Consider the following 17977-nt stretch of genomic DNA (forward strand, 5'->3'; position numbering starts at 1 on the left):
ATCAACCTGATATAATATTATTCTTGATCGTGGAATTATCAATTTGTATTTATTTTATAAAATTTACAATTAAACATAAATAATCAATTGCACTGAAATATGCCTTTCTAAGGATTTGAACCAATACGTAATTAAATTTGAAATGTTATTTGGCCAGAAAAATGATAATAAAGTGAGTTTAAAGACTTTTGAAAAGGAAGCTAATATTATTATATATAGATTACATGTCTTTTAAAATTAGAAAAAAATTCAAACAAATTACAAAAAAGATCAATTAAAATTCTGGCATATTATATATATAGAGAGAGAGGGAGATAGAGAGAGAGGAGAGAGAGAGAAGAGAGAGAGATTTGAGTTTTCACAAATAATTTTTTAATTTTTTCTTGCATATTTAAAATGATTAAGAGAGTTGAAAGAGTGATTTTAAATTTTCTTTTTTTACATAGCTCATAAATAAGAAAATTTTAATAGCAACAACAACAACAAATTCAGTGTTTTCCCACACAGTGGGGTCTGGAGAGGGTAAAATGTATGCAATCCATATTAAAAGGAATTTAATATGACTATCTTTAATGTTGTGTATAATGTTAAGGTGAATTTTTAATCTTTTAAAATTAAAAAATAGCCCAAAAATCACAAAAAAGATAAATAACAATGGAGACGATAAAGAGGTGTTACATCATCTCCTCTACGTTTTTACTTTATATATACTTGTTTAGTATATGTTCTTTGCACGTATTTCAGATCAATTAAAAATTCATATATATTACATCGATATCTATAATATATTAAAAGTGTGAAGATCCTTAGAAAAGTGATTTGAACTTTTTGTCCTTTATGAAAATATCCTACAATAGACAAAATCGTCATTTTACTATTTTTTGTGAATTATTATTTAATTATTTTTATATTATTGACTCCGATAATATATGGGATCAGTCTTTCAAAATATATGGTAACACTTCTTTTTAAATTAGGAGTCTTAAAATATATGGTAAAAGGTAACTTTTATTTTGTAATTTGTAAGTTTAGTTGTTCAATTTCACCTATGTATTTATATTAATCGGTACAAAAATTCAATTACATAACATTGTAATAAATCTAAACATACAACATAGGTTTTTTTTAATCTATGTCACTACTACTAATTATGTTATTTGTTTTGATTTGTGTGCATAAATTCAAGTATATGTTGATTATATGTTGTCAATCTCTCATTCTTTTTTTCTAAAAAAAAAATTACTATTTAATTATTTTTATATTATTGACTCTTATAATATATGGAATCATCAGTCTTTTAAAATATATGATAACAATTCTTTTTAAGTTAGAAATCCTAAAATATATGGTAAGAAGTAACTTTTATTTTGTAATTTGAAGGTTTAGTTGTCCAATTTCACCTATATATTTATATTAATTCGTACAAAAATTCAATTGCATAACATGGTAATAAATCTAAATGAAAAGAATATACTTCCCGTGCAAAACAACATAGTTTTTTTTAATCTATGTCACTACTACTAATTATTTTATTTATTTTGATTTGTGTGCATAAATTCAAATTTATGTTGATTATGTGTTGTCAATCTCCCATTATTTTTTTCTAAAAACAAATGTTTGATCTGGTTGGTTTGTTTTAAATTTATGTGAGAATATATATATATATATATATATATTCACTAAGAGCTTTCTCTTTGTTATAGCCGAACTCGATGGTATGATCAGTTTTAGCTTTCTTCACGTTAAGCCTGAAATACTTGTCATAGTTCTTGTTATTGCACAACCTATCAATGCAAACGTATGAACTAAGAAACCTGGAGTAGGGAAGGTTAGTTTAAATTGCTTAATATTAGATTTGTATATCAGAATCTTATATTGATACGTAGAATTAAATTTACCTTTAACTAGCTTTATAATGTTTGGTCATGTTCCAAGTTAAGGTCAAATTCGTATAATCTGGTGTCACAATTTTCTGAACAATGAAATCCAATATATTTTAGCAATGAACTCCTATTTTGTTACTATTTGTTGTGTTTGTTGCTATTATTTGTTGTTTCTTGTACATTCTGTTTCTTACTATTTGGGACTGCTTTGAATTATTTTTCTTTGAGATGAGGGTCTATCAGAAATAACCAAAATATGTTGTTGTTGGCAGTTTTTTTTCTAAATTATTTTATTTTGTGTTTGTGAATTTTGTGGGATATTGACCAGATGTACAAAAAGAGGAGAAGAATGACCATAAAGCAACTAAAGAAGTAGCAAAGAGAAATCATATAGGTTCTATGAAGGTGATTGACTGTTCAGTTGAACTTTTAGTTTGAAAAACCTATCACATAATCCTTTTTGTTGGTGATGGCTGCTTTTTGTTTTCTACATATGTTTATAATCTTAGTCTACGAGGAGTATAGTGAGAAATAGTTTAAAGAAGAGAAATTGTGTGGGTTCTATGAAGGTGATTGACTGCGTAGTTGAACTTTTAGTTTAAAAAATCTCACACAATTCTTTTTATTGGTGATGACTACTTTTTGTTTTCTATTTATGTTTATAATCTTGGTCTACGAGGAGTATACTAAGAAATAGTTAAAGAAGAGAAATCGTATGGGTTCTATGAAGGTGATTGATTGCTCAGTTGAATTTTTAGTTTGAAAAATCTCATATAATCCTTTTTGTTGGTGATGACTGCTTTTTGTTTTCTATATATGTTTATAATCTTAATCTACGAGGATTATATTGAGAAATAGTTTAAAGTAAGCTCTTATAGAAATTTTGTCACCTTGAAGCTAGAAAAAAAAAAATTATTGATATTTTTGTATAGTTAGATGTGATCAATTACCTAAAGCATGAATCTTTAAGAGAAGAAGAAGGCAAAGAAGAGTGTCCAAACCTACAAATCTACACCTCGAAGGTGCTAAAGTGGGTTCATCCAAATATCGATATTTTCAACAAGTCAATGGATATAATAAATAGTTTCATTAATGATATTTTGAGAAGCTTACTCAGAAATCTTCTAGATTGACTAGGATCAACAAGAAATCAACTATTACATTTACATCTACAAAAATTCACACTATAGTGAGACTTGTTTTTCATGGTAAACTGGCTAAGCATGCTGTTTTGTTACTAAGTTCACTAGCTATTAGTAGTTTGAATTTGACAGGTTTTTGGATTTGGGCAATGTAAAGCTTGGTGTTTTTTCACGTTTGTTTGTGAATTGGTCTTGGTAAAATTACTACAAAATGAATGAAAGTTTTTTAGATATTGAAAAAAAATATGGCAAATTTATTAATTAACCAAATATTAATTACCTTATTGTTTTCAACTTGGGTTAATGTGTCTAAATTTCAATAGTAATATATTGAAGAGTTATATCAAGTGAAGCGTAATCATTTTGCTATTCTGAAATACGAGCTTAAATATTTTACAATAGAAGATCGGTGCACTAAAGTTTCCACAATGTACGGAGGTTCGAGGATGGCCAAACCATAAAGATCTAGGGTAAAGTTGCATACAATAAAACGTTCTCTTATATATTTTTAACTTTTTATTATTTTTTAAGATGATGACACATTCAATAAATAAAATTCTACTTGAAATAATATTTGTATTAAAAAATGAAAAGGATGGAATGGGTACATTACAAAGTTTAGATAAGAGTCCTTTTTCCTCTTGCGGCTGAAATTTTGATACCGAAAGACTGAGGATCAGCTAAAATATTTGAAGATGTCAATTATTTAATGATCGAGCTGATGATAAAATTTTTAAAAAAAATCTAAAATGTAGGGGTGACTCGATGAAAATGACACTTGAATGAGCTAACAAAAATCGTGGATGCACATCTGATTCAATGGATCTACAAATTAAATCTTACATAGTAACAAGGAATTACTTAATATACATGTAATTTTCTCTTTGAACATTAAACACCACGTGTAACGCACGTACACTAAACTAGTATTATAAATATTACGAAGAGGAAAGCGACCAAAGTAATTAGAAAAACCTATTGAAGAAAAAAATCAATTTTAAGTCAAAAACACTCTATGTAAGGTGAGAAATTAATTTTTTTCTCAATTATAAGGAACCGACTTAGATTATGACCATCTTTATATTAATGCATAATTAGAAAATATAGTATTATTATTATTATTACTATTACTATTATTATCATCATCATTATTATTTACACGACTATAACATATCTCCTTTGTCGAAGATTTTGTTGTAAAATTTATCGTTGATTCAACTTAATAAAAATTATTTAATAATTCAAAACAATTGTTCACTTAAAATAATAAATCCATCAAAGTTAATCTAACGTACCAATTCAAAACTTTAAAGCAAAGGAACACAAACTTGTAACTCTTAAAATTCAAAAATATCCATGCCTAATCCATCTTCCATAGAAAAACAACACAAAAAAATTCACGGTAATGATAAATTTTTTAAAAAAGATCCAAGATGATTCACCAACTGTTTTCATCGCCTCAATGCACTAACAATTTCATACATTCATTGAAAATCACATTCCATGGACCATTAATATACATTAAAAAAATTAAGAATTTGTTAGATTTTTTTTTTTCTCTCGAGAAACTTTCGACCCAAAGCTGCAACACCTTATTCAGATGCAACAACTATTGAATTAGGAACTCCTCTTATCTATAATAGATATCTATAATTTACATCTATATTCAGTGGCGGATCTACATAGGATCTGTATATATACTACTGAACCCCTCACTGAAAATTCTAGATCCGCCCCTATCTATATCTATAATCTATAATCTATATCTATATATCTACAATCTATAATCTATATCTATAGTGCAAAGACTCTTAAAAAAGTGATTTGAACTTTTTATCCTTCGTTAAAATACTTCTGCAATATATAAAATTATCTTTTTGTCCCTTTTTAATTATTAATTAATTATTTTCATAACATGTAGAATTAAAGAGTCCTAAAATATATAACAAGTGAAGCTATATGGCAAGAGTTATTAGGAGAATTAATAATTAAAGAGTCCTGACTTATATGGTAATTTAAAATTAATTAAAACTTTATTTAGTCCTTTGATTTTGGATATTTCACGATTCAATTTCTTTTAGACGTAATTTTTCTTTTATTATTGGAATATTAACGAATTTTTTTGCCCCATATTAAAAGTGACTTTTTAAGTCATTAGATTATTATTGAAAATAAATCAATATGAAGAAAGAATAAAACAAAAGGAGTAATTAAGTACAAAGAGACAAGAAGAATTTTTTCTTTTCATTATGACATAAATTGCAAAAAACTTACCTTATATTTAATGACAATTTTACCTTATATTTAATGAAAATTTGTCAGAAATCAAATCTCTTAAATTTGAATACATAAGAGGAACTAAAATAAAAAGACCAACACAACATCAAAAGTACTTTTATAAAAGCACTTCTAAAATAAAACTTTTCAAAATAAGCTAATTTTAGAAGATTAACCACAGACTAAAAAGGCAGGGTACTTACTTCTATTTTTTCCTCTCCTTTTTAGTTCGATATAAGTAATAATTGATATTGTAGTATTAATACACAATGGACTTGGAGAATAGCTTCATTCGCTTAATGATGGAACAAATTAGCTCGATGCATTTAGTCGACAAGGAAGGAACTTGTGCGATACACAAGATTATATGGTACCTCATAAAATAAAATGAATTTTATTATAAATTATGTATCTCTCATTCCTTTTTAATACACCTTTAATCCTAAATTTATCACCTACTTTTAAAAACTAATTTGTACTTCTTAATTTAACATACCCATAACAATTATTCACTTTATAGACAATATTCATGATTAAAGTTATAAACATGTGCAAAACACGTACACTTGACTAGTTATATTAAAAGTGTGAAGATAATTCTTCGAATTCAATGCAACAAAAGAGTTTCTTATACACAACATTGATTGAACAAAAGAAGACATCTAAAATCAATTTATCTTTAAAATTTTGTTCATCAGTCATATTGATATTCTCATCATCATTCGTCTACAAGATACTTACAACTCGATGTAAAACAAGTCAAATATTATATTATAATTTTCGAAAGAAAAAAAAATCTAAATCAACAACCAAAAACAATCTAAAACCAAAAGGAAAGTATGTTCACCAAAAGTACGTAGTAAATATATATGGATAAAAAATTCTAGATGAAATAAAATTGAACATATTACACATATGAATTTTTTTAATCAACTTTTTCTCTTTTTCAAGTTTAGATAATATCTTTTATGATAATCCTTATTTAATTTTTTCTATCATATATATATTAGGACTCTTTAATTATTATCTCCTAACTATATTTTTATTGCTTATCATATATTTTAAGAGCCCTTATTTTTAAAATATGATTTTATGGTTTAAATAAGGAAATTTGTGCAAATTTTTTTTTTTTTTTTTGACCTTTCATGTTTTCTTTTTATTTCTTTTGAGCACATTTTAACATTCCCTTGTTTATTCGGGGGGGTTCAACGCGTAGGCGTAGGAAAGTAAAGGAATCGAAGAAGAGAGCCCTAATAAATAGGGATCGAATTTTGTTATGTGTGTTTTATTCGGGGTTTAACGCGTAAGCTTCCTTTGTTGTTTGTTCTTGGTTCTCGATTTATTCGAATTTTGTTTGTGTGTTTTATTCGGAATGTCGAAAAGTAATTGTAGATTCCCAATAGAAGATGATGAACAATTTGGTGAAGTACGTAATGGGTAAACCTTTTCCTGATAGGCACACTGTTATGGATGACGTGGATCAACGTTATGGAATGAGAGGGTTCACTCCATCGGAAATTTTTGAATGTACCAAGTGGATCTAACCACTTTTACTTTCCATAGATCGATTTCTTATGAAACCCTTCGATAAATCAATTCAAGATTCTCCCTATGCACATTGTTAACCTTCCGAAGAGAAGCATTTGTTATGTGAGTGTGGGTTTTGGTTATGAAAAGAATGCTGATGATTACAAGGTCGTGAGGGTTCTAAGCTATTATGCTGGTAGGCCAGCGACTATAGTTGAGGTTTATGCAACCAAATTGAGTTCTTGGAGAGATGTGAAGACTGATCTTAGATTAAACATGACTACCTGCAACTGTGATGCATTTGTTGAAGGGTTTGCTTACTGGGTTATCAGAAACGAGAATAAACCTTGTAAAACTGTTCTTGCCGCGTTTGATTTGAGGAGCGAGATGTTCAGATAATTCCAATTCCGGAAGTGTTAGTAAAGGATCTCACAGCTTTAGTGCCATGAACTATCATGGGTCACTTGCATTGCTTGCATACTGTTAACACGATGAATTCAAGAAGTGTCTTGAGGATTGGATGATTGAAAATGGTAGCTGTGGAGAGGGTGTATGGCAATAGAAATTCACCTTTGGCATGGGTTTTGATTTTTCTACGCATTGGGGTCTTACTAGTGGAGATATAGCAGATGAAAATGCTCCAAACATGCCATTCTTGTTCTACCTGAGAACAAAACAATTGAGGATAGTATGAACACATCTTCTTCATCCAATTTTCTACTATACTGAGAGCCTTGTATCGATTAAGGACTTCAAGCCTGTCCCCGGTCGATACAAGAAGAAAAGGAAGGCTTCAATTCCATAGAAGAAAAGCAAGATAAAGCTAACAAGACATAGCTGATCTGAAGTAAATGTAGCAATTCCAACATGTTATATTGTACTTTTTCTTGTTTGTGTGTCATACGCATTCCTATGATAGTTTTATGTCTGATCTATTGTAGTCATAGGGATTTAAATGTTCAATGACTGGCCTCATTATGGTCTTAGATATGTACTTTGAGTTGTTATCTGTAGTAAGAAAATTAATCAGTGTAATGTGCATTTGTGACAATTCTTGATATACAGCATGGTGGAATCCCCAAAGAATACAGATACCTTTAATGCAAATTTTTCTTCAGTATGGTTTGCCCGACGGATTGTGTTAGTGGGTGTCTGTCGCGGTTAGGGGGTATTTTGGGATGTCAAAATTACACTAGGTATATTGTTGATGCTGCTGCTGCTGGGATGAGAATAAATTGTATAGCCTTTTGATGCTAGAGAATATTGCAAGTGGCATCTTGAATGAGCTGCCTATTTTTGCAATCCCTTAGAGAATGACAGAGTCTTTTGAGGCTGAAAAAATCTTGTAATTTCTCAGTTAGTTTGGCGACGTGGTTCAAACGCAAGGTACGTAGCTCTGAACCTACTTAAGATTTATTTGGATGAAAATAGAAAATCTTACTAATACGTGAATAATTAAATCTTGTATAACTAATCCCTGCATAACATAGTATATAGATTCTCTTATAACTGATCCTTATATTACTAATGATTGTGGTGAATCATTATTTCTTGAAGTAGATGTTCCAAGCATTTTCGTCCATTATTTCTTGGAAGATTTGGAAAAAAATAAACAAGATGACAAATGATAGAACGCAGCTCATCATGGAATATGTCTTCTTTAAATAACATTGAGAAGACTTGTAAAGTCAAGTCCCCTGCCTCTGGAAAACATACAACCGCTTATGCATGCACTGGTTTGGCCCCAGTAGCCTTCTTGCTTTAATATGACACCTACCTCTCACTTCCGTAATAATTTTTTATCCTTGTATGTAGCTGAAAATTTTATTCCTTATCTCATCTGCAGTTCCGGTTAGTTCTATCAATCACTTGCACACATGGAGAGAGCATATTCTTTCTTTCTTTCACTACTAGTCTTGAAACTCCACTTCGTAGAGGTCACAAACATAAACACAGATCAATCAGCTCTTCTTGCCTTAAAAGCCAGTATTATTCTAAACTCTTCTCATCCCTTAACCCAAAATTGGTCAGGAATTCTTAATAAAAGTAAAAGGAGAAAGAAGAAAAGCACTGGAGTGTGGAACTTACTATTGAGTTCACTATTCTCATTTTTACTTTATGAGTTTGAGGAAAAATTCATTAGGAGAAGAACCAACATTTTTGCCTGTGAATATGTAATTGTGATGAATTTGAAATATATACTTTATGTTGAGAAGTGAAGTAAGCAACTCAAGTCTCCATTACTATTAGTTTATTTTCGCGTGTGCTATGAGTCTGTATCCATAATGACTGTGCAAACTCAAATTTGATCCCAGTTGAGCATATGTGCAGGTCGTGCTGCCTTTAGCAAATTTGGTGACACCAATTGAGATGAAAACCAACATTTGTTCCTGAGGATTGAACTTTTTTTGTTTCTTGTTCTTTCCTCTTGTGTATGTTTCAAGTTTGAGTGTGCGTGTGTGTGTGTCATATAACTTTCATATATAAGACGTGTACTACAATTGAAATGGAAGAATGCCCTGTATATTATATTGGTGATAGTTATTGTGCTGATATTAACTACAAGAGTGCACGAAGAGCAGTTGTGTAATGCTGAGCTAAAGTTTAGTGTGTGTTATATTTTTTATTTCCTTAATCATTTTTTCTTAAGTATGACGATGCAACAGTTGTTTTGTCCCAAGAGGAATTGTAAAGTCTTGCACAGGAGGATATTCTTGATGTCAACTTAATGGAACCAGACTTTATGAAAAAGTTGCATTGTGTGTCCTATGTTTCGGAGTTGGCATTGAATTGCGAAGCTGAATCTCCTAGTGAGAAGTTGAACATGAAAGCTGTCCTGACAAATATCAAGAAGATGAAACATGAATTTCTTCGCTAATGATGTAGCAAGGTTTATGTGATGGTAAGTATCCAACTTTCGAAACGATTTTATGTAGTCTTGAGAAATTTTTTCATGGCTTAATGATTTTGCTCATGCTGGTGAGTATAGTGTTTGACTTTTTGTGATAAGATTGGCTTGTCAATTGTGTCGAGTAAAGCTTTCAGCTTTGAAAGTTGGTTGTATTAGGGGTGGCAAACGGCGGGTCGAGTCGGATATGAGCGGGTCATAAATGGGTCAGGGGTAAACGGATAAAATATCCGTCCAGACCCATATTTGATATGGATAAAAATGAGTAAACCCAATAATATGGATATCCATATTATCCATTGTTTCTTATTATGTAAAGAAAAAAGTACTTTGAGATTACAAGCATTTTTTTTCCTTCTTTTTCTTCTTTAAGATGTGTATCGTATGAAAGAAAATATTTTCATGTTTCTCAAGAAACTATTTTTCTGGAAAATAAGTGGTTCTGAGTTGGCGTCAGAAGTCGAATCCCAGGCCGAGGTGAAAATTCGAATCATGGGTCGAGTCGGAAGTCTGTTTCAATCATGGGTTGGGTCTTGGGTTGGGGTCGGGATTTGGATCTCAGTTCTTGGGTTAGGGTTGGCATTTGGATCTCCGGTCTCGGATCAGTTTCAAAATTTGTATGTGCTATCTGTCTCCTGCTTTGAAATTCAAGACTATACCCTAAACTTATGATTAGGAAAAAGAAGAAAAATTGAATGACATAATTCAAGACGTTTTTGGTTGAAATATAGGCCATCTGCTATTATTGCATTTTTTCTTCCCTCTTTTAGTCAACTTTTGGCTTCAGACGTGAATGGTGTGTAAAGTAACATAAAATTTGCATGCTACATTAATATTCAAACCAACAGTGAAGGTATGTGCCCCGCAACAATGAATAAAATATTTTGATCCACAAGAAATTTGAAGCCAAACTTATTATTAACTTGAATTTACAAACTTGCAATCCTTAGGCTCTTTATGTTTCTAATAAGATAAAAGATATTTTTTGTTTATATAAATACAAATATATCAGCTTCTATTATGGTGGAAAATGTAGTTCAATATTTCCTTTGAGTGATAGGTTCAGTTTCCAGTTGCATCTTGAATTTTAGTATGGCTGTCTGTTCACTCTTTAATAGTCTGTAGACCAGCATGGGCATCCTTTAATGCTCAGATATATAATGGGGCTCCTCAAATTTGGCTATAGAGCTGCCCGAGTCAAGTCACACATTATACAAACAGAAATTTAATTAATAATTAGTAAAGTCAAACCGCCAGAACATATCTAGAAACCTTGCAACCACTTATCTACACATTGATTACTCCCAATAGCCCTCTTGCTTTGATAAGGCATTAGGCTCTGACTTTCTTAGAACCTTTCTACCTCTATTTATAGCTCACCACTATTTTACTTATTTTATCTGCACTTCTAATACTACTAGCAATCACATGGAGAAAGCCTACTCTTTCTTTCTTTCACTACTACTAGTCTTGCAACTCCACTTCTTAGAGGCCACAAACATAAACACAGATCAATCAGCTCTACTTACCTTGAAAGCCAGCTTTACTCTAAACTCTTCTCATCCCTTAGCTCAAAATTGGTCTTCTCAAGCTTCCGTATGTGATTGGATTGAGTCACTTGCGACTCTCGTCACCACAGGGTGACTGCACTAAATATATCCAACATGGATATTCTTGGAACCATTCCACCACAGCTGGGAAACCTCTCTTTTCTCATTTCTCTAGATGTAGTAAGAAATAATAGATTACATGGAGATCTCCCTCAAGAATTATCTCATTTACATAGATTGAAGGTGATGGATGTTGGATATAATAATTTCAGAACTGGAGAGATTCCAATGTGTCTTGGCGTTTTTTCTGAGCTTCAGATGTTGATTCTTGATAACAACAGTTTCACTATTATACCTCCTGCCTCTATTTCTAACCTATCCAAGTTAGAAATTCTCAGTGTTAGCTTCAAGGCAGCATCCCTGAGGAGATTGGCAACCTTCGGAGTCTAAAGGAGTTGAATTTAGTCAAAAACCAACTTACTGGCTCCATTCCATTCTCCATTTTCAATATCTCCACATTAGAGACCTTACTATTAACAGACAATAAAATTATCAGGGAGTCTTCCTGTAGATATGTGCCACAGTCTTCGAAAATTTAAAAAGATAGTCGTAATTTCAAACAAGTTAAGTGGTCCCATTCCAGCAGGTTTGTCTAACTGCACGGAATTGTATGAATTGTCGTTGTCATACAATAGCTTCAGTGGGAGCATTCCACCAGAAATTGCAAACATGGAGAGGCTTGAGTTCTTAAACCTCGGGGGAAACAACTTGCGAGGTACCTACTTTTCTCGATTTGTCTTTAGCAAGCTTTGTTAGAATTCATAAACCTGTGATCCATAGAAAATTATTGATGTATTCTTATGTATTTGGATCCTCTTCAGTTCCTCTCATGTTTTCTCTGCTTTTGATACGGATCACCTTTTTCAATAAGAATTTACGCATCAATCACAAACTAGTTTGGATCGGCTATACGTATCCTGATTGACCATGTTAATTCACCAAAACTCATCTCACTTGGGCCAACTTTTTCAGTTATTTCATTTCTTTTTACATTTTATGGACTTGAACCAAGTCTATCCTTGATTATCTGCTCTATTTTACTTTGATTCCAAAGTTAAACCTCGATTTCCAAGTTGGTCGCATGGTGTGAAAATAAAATTAATTTGCAGGCACAATTCCTGTCAAGATTGGTAATTTGCGGAACTTGCAGCAATTACAACTGGAGGACAACCAAATCGTGGGTTCAATGCCGCACACCATATTCGTGAACATGTCATTACTACGGTTACTTAATTTCAACACCAATAATCTAACTGGTGGGTTTTCAAGCAACATGCTCTTTTCTTTTTCCTTAATCTGGGCTACTACTCTTGCATCGTGCATGCAAGTTGATACATTGATGGAGCAATATTTTAAAAAAAATTGGTCAAACATAATATATTTTTCAAATATTAAAAAAAGCAATATCTCAAATGAATTGGTCAAACAAAAACTACTTTTCTCTGAAAGTACTTCGCCAAAAAGCTAGAGAAATAAGAAGTATTCTCTCTTCTCTTTCTTTTTTCACCAAAAAGTTATTTTGAAAAAAATACTTCACCAAATAAGCAGTTTTCAGAAGCTTTGCTAAATATGTTCTTGCTAGAGGAAGTACTGTGGTAGCAGCAGCAATAAACCGTGTATATATAATGTGACAGGTGTTATACCCAGAGAGATTGGGAACCTTCAGAAATTGGAGATACTTTATTTGCAATATAACAAATTAAGTGGCTCCATTCCCAGCTCATTGGGGGATTGGAGACATCTCGAAGAGTTAACTTTCTCCTACAATAATTTAACAGGTAATTTATTCTCAAGCAAGATGTTCTTGCTTGATTATTGATTGCATCATTATCTAATAATTGATGCAACGATGGTAAAATAACATTAATGTGGGGATATCTATATTATGGCAGGTGCTATACCCAGAGAGCTCTTCAATATCTCTACTCTAGTAACCATGTTACTTGACAACAATAACCTTTCGGGTAGTCTTCCATCTGCTCCAGGCTACTGGAAAACAAATCTAGAGCATTTGGATCTTCCTCAAAACAACATAGGTGGAGTCATACCCATCTCAATTTCCAATTCCTCAAATCTAAAGGAATTATATCTTAGTGAAAACAAATTCAGTGGCCAAATTCCTAACTCGTTGGGGGATTTGAGACAGCTTGAGCGCTTGTATTTGTACACCAACAACTTATCGTCTCCCCAACTAAGTATCTTAACTTCATTGGCGAACTGCAGATGTATAGATATAGAATTCACGGATAATCCTCTGAATGGTGTTCTTCCAGGATCCATAGGCAATCTCTCCAGCACCATTGAAATATTTTATTTAGCTCTTTCACAAATTACGGGTCACATACCATTAGGAATAGGGAATTTAAGTAACTTAAACACTTTGTCCCTATTCGGGAATGACTTAACTGGATCAGTGCCAAGAACATTATGTGATTTACAAAAACTTCAAGGGTTAAGTCTTGACCAAAATAGGTTAAGTGGACCCTTGCCAGAGTGCCTTTGCAAATTGCCGGAGTTGGGTGTGGTTTCTTTGACGTATAATCAATTTTCAGGTCCAATACCATCTTGCATTGGCGACGTTACCTCTTTGAGAAATCTTTATCTAAAGTCAAATAGGTTCGCCAACGTACCCTTGAGTCTATGGAGCCTCAAAGATCTTTTGGAGCTTGACTTGTCAAATAACACTTTGGTTGGTTCTTTACCTCCAGATTTTGGAAATTTGAATGCAATAACTTCCATAGATCTTTCGAGGAATCATCTTTCAGGAAGTATTCCCTCCACAGTTGGAGACTTGCAGCAACTACTTTATCTTTCTTTGGCATATAACGAGTTACAAGGATCTATTCCGGAGTCACTCGGGAACATGGTAAGTTTGGAATCGGCGAATCTATCCAGTAACATTCTATCAGGCGTGATTCCAAAATCATTAGAGAAACTTAAGTATCTGAAGAATTTCAATGTATCATTCAATAGATTAGAAGGTGAAATTCCATTTAAAGGACCTTTTCTTAATTTCACCTCTCAATCTTTTATGGGAAATGAAGAGTTATGCAGCGATTTGCTTCTCCATCCTTGTATGACTATGTCTTCTCATCATTCAAGGAGAAGCAAATTGCTTCTGATTATACTCGTCCCATTTGGAGCTTCAGTAATGGTACTTGGCACAATCATTGTGTTTATGTTTAGGAGACGCGGGAATAAAAATGTTCCAACTCAAGCCGAATCCTTTCCTGCAATAACACTAGCCAGGATTTCATACATTGAAATTGAAAGGGCAACTCAAGGGTTTGACCAATGCAAGTTAACAGGCTCTGGAGGTTTTGGTTCTGTTTACAAGGGCGTGTTTGCAAGTGGGATGACTTTGGCAATCAAGGTGTTCAATATACAGGTAGAAGGTGCGTTAAAGAGTTTTGATGCTGAATGTGAAGCTTTACGCAACCTTCGCCACAGAAATCTTACCAAAGTTATCAGCAGTTGTTCTAACTTGGATTTTAAAGCATTACTTCGAGAGTACATGCCCAATGGAAGCCTGGAGAAATGGTTACATTCTGATGAGTACTTCTTGAATATGATACAAAGATTAGACATAATGATCGATGTTGCATTAGCTTTGGAATATCTCCATCATGGTTATGCCACAATTGTTGTACATAGTGACTTGAAGCCTAGTAATGTCCTGCTAGACGAGAAGTTGGTTGGCCATGTGAGTGACTTTGGCCTGACCAAGTTAATAGGAGAAGGGGAATCAATTGCTCATACAATAACTCGTGCTACGATGGGCTACATTGCACCAGGTTACTTTCTTTTAGTCCTTTTATAATCGCATATGGTGCATCAAATAATACATAATAATTAACTTACTGTTATATCACATTAGAACTGTGTGAAAGCTTGAGTAGATATCTTAATCTAGGTTGCACAGACTCTTCACTTTGTATGCCGCACTCGTATTGGATTCTCCAAAAATACACTATTTTTGGAGAATCTTTTGGAGAATCCGACACGTACCCGTTGATAATTTTTGAACAGTCCGAGCAACATAGATCTTAATTGAAGAAAATGTATATATCATAGATTAATCAGGAAAAAAAATGGTACCAAAAAAATCAAAGTATGATTATGCAAACACTATATTCATGCAACTACGATGATAAAGAAAAAGAAAAATTATGAATGAGGAATTCATCTGTACACTCTAGCTTACCAGATAATAGAATAAAGCAAAAGAAAAAAGGGTTGCTCCACATCAATTAAGCATGCAAAAGACATCTAAATTCTAGGATTTTAGAGCAAGAAGAGAAGACTCAGCTAGGATCAAAAAGAAAGTAGCCTCTTGTCACTCGGATTCTAATGTTAGTCTTGCCAACTACATCATTCTTTTATGTGGATATAATCTTAAACGAAAGATTTATAACCTCTGTGAAGAAGGTAGTTATTTTGCATTGTTCAGACAAGTTAGCATGCATGTCAGCAGGAGTGTTACATTCTCTTAGGTAGAAAATGAAATGGCTAAGTGAGCTCATGGACTGAATCTGTCTGTATATCATTTTTTCATCAGCCAGAAGTCATATCGTTTCAATTGCCTTAGTCTTGTTTAATTCCCACTATACCTTTCAGTTCTTAAAATTTTTATATACTCAAGGTAGGTTCAACTATTTTTAATAGCTAGCAAATATATATGTATATTATTTTCATTTCTTTATTTGGCTCGTCAAGAAACTAATTATTCTGGTTACATTGGATCAGAGTATGGATCAGTAGGATTAGTTTCTCGAAGATGTGACGTGTACAGCTATGGAATTATGCTCATGGAAACTTTCACAAGGAAAAAGCCATATGATGAAATGTTTCAAGAAAATTTGAACATGAGGATTTGGGTCTCTAATTCACTACCCGTCGCACCAGATGATATTATTGATGACACCTTATTGGAACCTGAAGATATTGATTTTGAGAAAAAGTTGCATTGTGTGTCCTCTATTTTGGAGTTGGCATTGAATTGCACAGCTGAATCTCCTAATGAGAGGCCGAACATGAAAGATGTTTTGGCAAATATCAAGAAGATCAAGCGGGAATTTCTTCGCAGATGACGTAGCAAGGTTCATGCGACTGTAAGTATCCAATCTTTTTAAACATTCTAATGTCACAAATGTAGAAATGGGTTTTATCATACAAACTATATAAAGAGCAGGGACAAGGGGCAGATATACCACTATCAGTGTATTTTGCGTGTGTTATTATTTCTGGTCAGTTATTCCATAAATGTAGAAATGGGTTTTATCATACAAATAAAGATAATGCATGAATTAAATGATTGAACTGACCACCTCATGTTTTAGTTTGCATAAGTTTCCATGTGCTCTCGAAATAAGAACTCTCTTGTGATGTTTAAATCTTTTGGGTGGTCATTTATATGCTTTTCAATGAAAAGGGCTATGGATATGATATGACTTGCAAGTCTAAGTATGACGATACCTATTACGAATTGCCCTTAGTATGAAAGTAAATGTTATAAGCATGAAGCATGGTTTTGAAAGGTTAAAATTGGCTTGAAGAGAGTTAGATGGTTACCCGAAAAAGTCACGAGTTCAGATAAATCATTGTCCGAAACCGTGTTTTGCTGATACAGGATTGATTGTGCCCTGAAAGAGAGGATGTGTCCTGAAAGAAGGGATGTGCCCTGAAAGAGGGGATTATACGTTGTCTTTGCGCCCTTTTGCATATCAGAATCAGAAACTCCAGCCCTTGTGGCAAACTTGGGTTGAGGGTTTGGCCACCGAGTTAAGGACGGATTCTATATAGCCCGTGGAATTATAGAATTGTAGGGTGTACCATCTAGTTTAGAAGTAATCTGAAGAGTTGAATTAGTATTTTACAAGAATGGTTGAAGCTCATCAAAATTATGCCCATGTGTTTTCATTTACCGTATGTTAAATTGCTTTATGAAATGCTCTCACTTATGTTGTATAAAAATGTATGTTATATTTTTGGATTGTTCTACATACCAGTACTTTCGAGTATTGACCCATTATATTTCAGGTTCTGAGGCACAGTCCCGTGATCCCGCAAACCAGTAGATTTTCTTCAGACGTTCAGAGTTGGTGAGCCTCCCTTTCTGCGGAAGGCATTCTATCCAGTTGTTAGTTTCAATTGTTTTATGGTCTGGCCGGGTGCCTTGTCCCGGCTTAGTCAAACTTGTGTTTCCAGTTCAGTAGAGGCTTCGCAGATTGATTTAGATTGGATTTGGGTTTCTTATGGATTTCTATCGTAAAGTATTAAGTTTGAATATGAGATTATCACGTTTTCAATTTATCATTCGCACTTTTATTTCAAATGAGTTATGCTTATGATTACATGCTAAGGGGACCTTCGTGGCTCGGGATGTCTGTCGCCGCTAGGGCCTCTACTCGAGTCGTGACAGATTACTTCTTGAATATGATCCAAAGACTAGACATAATGATAGATGTTGCATCCGCTTTGGAGTATCTTCATCATGGTTATGCAACGGTTGTTGTACATAGTGATTTGAAGCCTAGCAATGTCTTGCTAGACGAAAGGTTGGTTGGACATGTGAGTGACTTTGGCCTGACCAAGTAATTAGGAGAAGGGGAATCAATTGCTCATACTAAA

General features: G+C 32.9%; 1 protein-coding gene across 5 annotated transcripts; it reads left to right on the plus strand.

The window, feature by feature from the left end:
- Positions 1-6452: 6452 nt before the first annotated feature.
- On the plus strand, positions 6453-17608 carry LOC107859249 (receptor kinase-like protein Xa21). Of its 5 annotated transcripts, none has more exons than XM_047406842.1 (7): positions 6453-9731; positions 11934-12062; positions 12457-12603; positions 12982-13125; positions 13240-15141; positions 16094-16410; positions 16464-17275. In XM_047406842.1, the coding sequence occupies exons 2-7, from the start codon at positions 12017-12019 to the stop codon at positions 16500-16502; spliced, it is 2595 nt and encodes an 864-aa protein (XP_047262798.1). In that variant the 5' UTR covers positions 6453-9731; positions 11934-12016; the 3' UTR covers positions 16503-17275. The 5 variants fall into 5 exon arrangements, with proteins under 5 accessions (XP_047262798.1, XP_047262797.1, XP_016559669.2 ...); XM_047406841.1 differs by having other exon boundaries at positions 6453-8215; positions 9496-12062; XM_016704183.2 differs by lacking the exon at positions 16464-17275 and adding an exon at positions 17387-17608 and having other exon boundaries at positions 6453-12062; positions 16094-16458.
- The last annotated feature ends 369 nt before the right edge of the window (positions 17609-17977 follow it).

Source organism: Capsicum annuum, chromosome 2 (genome assembly GCF_002878395.1).
Source record: "Capsicum annuum cultivar UCD-10X-F1 chromosome 2, UCD10Xv1.1, whole genome shotgun sequence".
NCBI classification, from domain to species: Eukaryota; Viridiplantae; Streptophyta; class Magnoliopsida; order Solanales; family Solanaceae; genus Capsicum; species Capsicum annuum.

What these genes read in the sequence shown, in the direction of transcription:
- LOC107859249 (XM_047406840.1), top strand. Translation starts at nt 11,861, where the DNA reads ATGTGCCACAGTCTTCGAAAATTTAAAAAGATAGTCGTAATTTCAAAC. An exon ending in CGGGGGAAACAACTTGCGAG is followed by an intron (nt 12,063 to 12,456) that starts GTACCTACTTTT and finishes ATTAATTTGCAG; the next exon opens with GCACAATTCCTGTCAAGATT. An exon ending in CTCCTACAATAATTTAACAG is followed by an intron (nt 13,126 to 13,239) that starts GTAATTTATTCT and finishes ATATTATGGCAG; the next exon opens with GTGCTATACCCAGAGAGCTC.